General features: G+C 38.4%; 1 protein-coding gene across 1 annotated transcript in view; it reads left to right on the top strand.

Annotated features, from left to right (window-relative positions):
* The window catches only part of LOC121919121 (cytochrome c oxidase subunit 7A-related protein, mitochondrial), a 16,259-nt gene extending 11,701 nt beyond the window's left edge, over positions 1–4,558 (top strand). Inside the window, exons 2-3 of the mRNA XM_042445378.1 lie at positions 3,230–3,364; positions 3,980–4,558. Of these exons, the coding sequence (XP_042301312.1) occupies positions 3,230–3,364; positions 3,980–4,123 (279 nt within the window). The 3' untranslated portion in view covers positions 4,124–4,558. The remainder of the gene's footprint in view (positions 1–3,229; positions 3,365–3,979) is intronic.
* Positions 4,559–6,247: the final 1,689 nt, after the last annotated feature.

The raw sequence follows: 6,247 nt of genomic DNA on the forward strand, positions 1-6,247 counted from the left end.
ATGGAGCTGGGCCTGCCTGGTCAACTCTCTCGCAGGCCGGAGGATTACAGTTATGGAGGGAGTTATATAGTCATAAAGTTATATTCACTTACACAGCAAAATCCAATACTTCCTAATTAATTAGAAAACAAAATCTAAACTTCTATTCAGCAAATATTAAGAAAATGATAGCTCATTGAATGCAAGTAGACGATTCAAGTATCTCTTTTAAAGCAGACCTTTGAACGTGGAAATGTTCAAACCAGGCTGATGTTAAGTATACAAAGGCACTACTAAGTATGGCAGCACACTACCATGTGCTAGTATTGGAGAGATGTGGGTTGTTGTGGTTAGGACAGGTCTTAATGTAATCCTAAAAATCTGAGATTTCCTAGTTGCCATACCTGAGACAGAGTGAAATGAAAATTCAAAGTCCATACAAATTTTCTTTCAAGATCTGTATGAAACCACTGAGAGAGATTATTTGGCTCCTTGGATTGTGTATAAATAACACTGATGAAATCTATTACTGAATTTCATTACCTGGGAGCAATCATCTCAGCCTGAACTACTTTTCAGAGGATATGTTCAAGTGGATATGGGTAAATATGTTAAAGTTGGATCCAGACAAAATGGAGGATATGTTGTTGGAAAACTTTCATATCTAAGGGAAATTAATCTACATTTCCACTTTATTAAGTTAGGACCTTTTTGATTACCTGGAACAAAGTTTTGCTTTTTAAGACTTCAGTGACTTTCTGGCTAAAGAACTTGTCAGACTGACCAATCTTTTTCTGATTTCCAAGTCTGAATATTATAATACGCTTTACGGCATGCTGCCCTTGGAGATGACACAAAGGTTTCAAGTGGTGCAAAATAGTGCTCTTCCTCTTATAATTGCATCGGAGGATGTAAGCATATTCACCAAACATAGCAGTGACTACGGACAGACTTCTGGCCCAATTTAGGCTGCTAGATTTTACATATAAAGCATTAAATGATCAGGGAACTGTCTACTGGAAGGACCAGCAAGTCAGCTGGAAGACTGCCATATGGAATAGTTTGGGGAGTGTACTTTCCCCATTCCAGTTGTCTGTGCCTGAATCTGGATCCAGTTCAGTATACCAAACCTTCTTGCAAGCAGTCCACATCTTTTTGAGCTTCTATGTTATGTGCAAATATTTGTCACAGTTGCTATTTGTCTCTCAGCTTTGTTTCTCTGTCCTGTTTTGCTTAGGTCTCCTTTACTCACCCTTGATCCAAGTAATAGCTTCTCGGCCCACTCCTTTTTTCCTTCTATGACCATTTTGATGGGTTCTCCTTGTTCTTTCCTTTCTTAGGCTGTCTTGCTACTCAGCCTCCCATCTGGCATCTTGCTCTGTATCCTTTCGTCTCTTACTGCCAAGATTACAAAGCACATTTTATGGGTTTCTTCCATCTGGATTGCCCTCTCACTTCTCTCTTGGAAACACCATGCTTCATTCTCAGTTTATTGTAATACAGTTGCTTCTCACTATGCAGATCATTCTGTGCTTTCATAGCACCTCGTGGAATAGTCAAAGGGGGGGGGGTTGTCACAGTTTAATGTATTATCTGTACATGTACAGAATGAATCTACAAAATACACCTAATCATAGGCTATATTTCTGAATTCTGAATGTGTGAACATAGAGATTAACTATGGTTACTAACTTGGTAAAAAATCTCATATGTAGCGGTGAACAAAATCCATACTGTGTGTTTTTTTTAAAAAAAGCACAAACAAACAAGACAGAACATAAATAGTTTCAAATAATGATACCCTGACATATGAAAACTGTTTTTATCAAAAGTCATTGATTGGCAGACGATTTGATAGATGAACAAACAGAAAGTAATTAGTAGACACTCATTCTAAGCATGCAGTTATTAGCCTTGTTAGAATGCAAATTTGATATGAAACATATTGTGTTCACATTTGCTGTCTGGCATAATAAGGCAGAGACTTTGAAGGTAATTTTGGATGCGCTTCGTAGACATTTTACTTCAGTGCAGACCTATTAAATTCAGTAGAACTGCTCAGGAGTAAGTGGGTTGTAAATTCCCTGTGTGTGAAGCAAAGCCATCCAGAATTAACAACATCTTGGCTTTTCATCAGCAATGCTTGAATGCATAAATGAAGACACACTGCCTTGCAAAGGCAGTGCTTTCAGCTCTTAATTGAATTCATCTTCCTTAAGGAATGTTCACAGTTGTGTTCAAAACTTCTGGGGATAAGGGCTAAATGCTGGAAAAAAACTCATTTGTCATAAATGAATAGGTGTGTGCATTCCAGTGGGTGTTGAGAATGTTTCAAGGTACAATCCTATACACAGGAGTCATCTGCATGGACCTCCTAAACACACCTTGGAGGTCCCTCAGGGTGCCTGTTGCAGTGTGTACATTTAGATAGGTGGACACCTCTGTGCTAATCACCCACTCTCAAATGCCATGAAAAAAGCCTGGTGGAGAGGGGGCTTTCTCACTTTAAGGTTGGGTTTGGGAATAGCAACACTAGAATAGGTACTTTGCTACATGCAAGATTTACATTTTCTGATGCAGGATTCCAGCCCTCTCTGTCTTCTTTTGTTTGTTCTGCCTTTTCTCTGTGGTGCTCTGGGAAGCATACATGCTTCCTCCCATCCCATCATATTATCAACAGTGCTATGAAATAGAAGGTGATTTCTTTAAGTCATCCATGTTCAAAGTAATTTGAACATGAATCTTTCCAGTTCTGTAGCAGCATTAAATGCTACATTACACTGCGCACACACATCCAGCCACTGTTTTGAGACCCACAGGTATGCACCAAAGTGAACTGCAATGTTATCCTTATTTTAGGATTTTAGTAGTTTGCCTTTTGTATAAGGAAATGGAGCAACAGAAAGCAAGTGGGAGAGCTGCATGATGAGATGAAGAGTTTTTTCAATCTTTTAATGGTGTGGCTGATTTTACTCCTGTATGACAAGGTGTACCTGCCAAACTTCCTTTTTCAAGTAATACTAAGAGTGCTCAGTAGTTCTCTGATCATGTACATTACCTAAATAATCCTTAAGTACAGCTCTATAAAATGGTGGTGGATTTTTCACATCTTGCACATGGTATGTTGAGTAAAAGTGGCATTACTAAACCCATCTGCCATCCATAACAGAAATGAAACTTGAATATATTCAACTACAGTCCAAAACATACCACAGAAATATAAAACAATTTAATTATCTTATTTATGTAGGGACTCAAGCCAGTCACATCTGTGGAATCACCACCTCTCATCTTTGGAACACCAACAAAAATTGCCTCAGAAGCACCACCAACGGTTGAGTTTTGGGGTAAAAACAAGGTACCAGAACTACAGAAGTTCTTTCAGGTGAGAAAAATATACTTTTTTAGAAAAATTCAGAAGGTTCACATTGTGTTCTTAATGTAATTGATAGTTAGCACTTCTTAGGTTTTGCACTCTACATTTTTATGACATAATTCTACAGTGAGCCCATGCCATACGTGAGCTTGTTATAGATGGCTTCCAGCTTATGCGGAAGTCGCCAGGAAAATGGGAGAATGGTGCATACATGAGCCCCATTATATCTAATGGTTCTCAAGCATACATGCTTTTTGCCTTATGCAGGTGGGAGGAGAGAGTCCGGAAGTGGGAATTGTGCAGTTCTCAGGTGACTGAAAGTCACATAAAAACACACCAGATGTTCCTAGATTGCAAGTGTAGCAGCCTTGACCAGCATAATGAGGAGGACTGTTAAGAGTTGCAGTCCAACAGCATCAGGAGGGCTTCAAGGTTCCCACCCCTTCCCTAGATGCATTGCTTGATTCCCAAAAGACAAGCAGACAGACGTCCTCAGTTTCATAGTTGCTGGTCAAGCTTGGCACAAATAAATTTTCCTTTCTGGATTAGGGTTTCAGTAAGTCACTTGGGGTGAAAGTGTAAATGAATTTCTTAATGTTTATATCATGTCTGTTTTACTAACAGAAGCCTGATGGTTTGCCGGTGCATTTGAAACGGGGCCTTCCTGATCAGCTTCTTTACCGGACCACAATGGCACTAACAATAGGAGGGACCATCTACTGTCTGATAGCTCTCTACATGGCTGCCCATCCAAAAAGACAGAAGTGAATATCTGACCAATGGGGGCTAGTTACTATCCTCTAGACAGAGAGTTTGCATTTAACTCTCTGCTGTTCCACTTCAGTCATGTGACTGTAGCAGAGATTCCATATTGAGATTAAGGAAGATAATTTAGGAGAATAATGACATTTCAATATTTAGGAAGAGGAGAGCAAAATTAGTACCAGGAGGTGGGGAAAAGCCACAGTTTCCAGTGTCATTCTGCATTCTTGGCACCCTTCACTATGAAATAGAGAATGGTCTGTGTAAGTTCCAAAGAGCAAGGCATGGCAAGTTCATGATGGGAACTGGAAATGGAGTTACAGTGGTGCCTCGGGTTACGAAATTAATTCGTAACGCGGCCGCTTTCGTAACCCGAAAAGCCTTCGTAAGCCGAATTGCCATAGGCGCTAATGGGGAAAAGCCGCGATTCCGTGCGAAAAAGCCGAAAAAAGCACCAAAAGTTTTTTCGTAACCCGAAAAAACATTCGTAACCCGAAACAATAATTCCCTATGGGATTTTTTCGTATCCCGAAAATTTCGTAACCTGGGTATTTCGTATCCCGAGGTACCACTGTATGTTGATCTATGTCTTTACTTCACCCTCCCTGCCTCTCAGGAACAAGGGCAAAGGGTTGACTTACAGAAGCAAAATTATGATACTGGCTCAATCCAAAATGGCAGATAAATTATTTTTCTTCACACATTTCATAAGAATACAGTGGTTGGCCTCAAATTCTGTTGAATGCTCTGAGTAGAGTTGCTTTTTCTTTTGTCAAATGCTACCTTATTCCAATGAGCAGATAACTTTTTTTCTCTGAAAATCTGTACACTTTGTTAGCCCATCTCTTGGAAATACAGTGTTGTCATGAAGATGGATACAGTGTGGCAGCACTAACTCCACCCTCCTTCCCTGGTCCAATCTCTCTGTAATGAAGTTTGTTTTGTTTAAACATTGAAATAAATACTGGGTCATTTCAGATTTGTCTTGTCTTTTTAATAGAAAATATGAAATACATCTTTATATGATTTGCTTTTGAGTTTTGATAATGAAAATGAACTACATGATCGTTATAAATGACCCAATGTTTTCCAAATGTATGACAGCCAAGTTATAGTAAATAAGTTATATTTAATATCTATCAAATTTACTCCAGTGAGCTAGTGGTGATAAACAGAGTGGAACAAAATTAGTAGAATAGATATGAAAGTGTGGCTTAATTATATATGACAACATGCAAAATGCATATTTGAACAGAATCTTTTTTTTTTGCAGTTTAAAGTATTCAACTTCATTCCTTTGCAAATCTCAAGTTTCCCTGTTTTGTTTTCAAATGCTCCCTCCCTATTTTATCTTAATTAATTTTTTTCATTTCTTTTTTCCCCTTGCATTCCTTATAATCGGTGAGAGTTTCTTAGGTTTTACTCAAGCCCTGTCTCTTGGACTTCTGCTTGGATGAACAAATACATCTGTCCCAGTCTCACTCATTTCCTTGTTTACTTCAAATCAAATTTTCTTCTGGGATTTTTGCTGCCACCTCACTGCATGGTATACAATTTATCTATCACAGTTCTGCATCAGTTATCTGAACAGATGCAGAACTATCACTCACACCACCATGGGTACCACTCAGATAAGGCATCATAATTTTGAAAAAGCAAATAAAGAATAATAAATGATAAGCTGCATCCTATTTTGATTTTCTTGTGTTTGTAGTAAAGCAAGCATGAATGGAAAGGAACAGAATTTATAAGATGTGTCAACTTTTTGGACTGCAAACTACAGTTCAATTCACTGATTACAGACGATAGCAAAATAAGCTTTAGGCCAGCTGCAGGTTCCCTGTTCCTGCATTAAAACAGGGAAGTGAAATATAGAATGAGATGATAGGCAATATATTTCACTACACATTAAAATCAGGGAAGGCTGCTGTGGACGCACTAAAATACCAACAAGATTGTCCCTGACCCTATAAGAAAAACAATCTCTAAAATATTAATCAATTGCCTGTACCTAAAATACAGAGTATTTTGGAAAGGACACATTGTCCAATAGAAGACCAAGTAGTATGTTCTGCATTGGTTATTAAATAAAATGCTAGCATTGTCATTCAAAAATATATTATCTGTTTG

Source organism: Sceloporus undulatus, chromosome 1 (genome assembly GCF_019175285.1).
Source record: "Sceloporus undulatus isolate JIND9_A2432 ecotype Alabama chromosome 1, SceUnd_v1.1, whole genome shotgun sequence".
NCBI classification, from domain to species: domain Eukaryota; kingdom Metazoa; phylum Chordata; class Lepidosauria; order Squamata; family Phrynosomatidae; genus Sceloporus; species Sceloporus undulatus.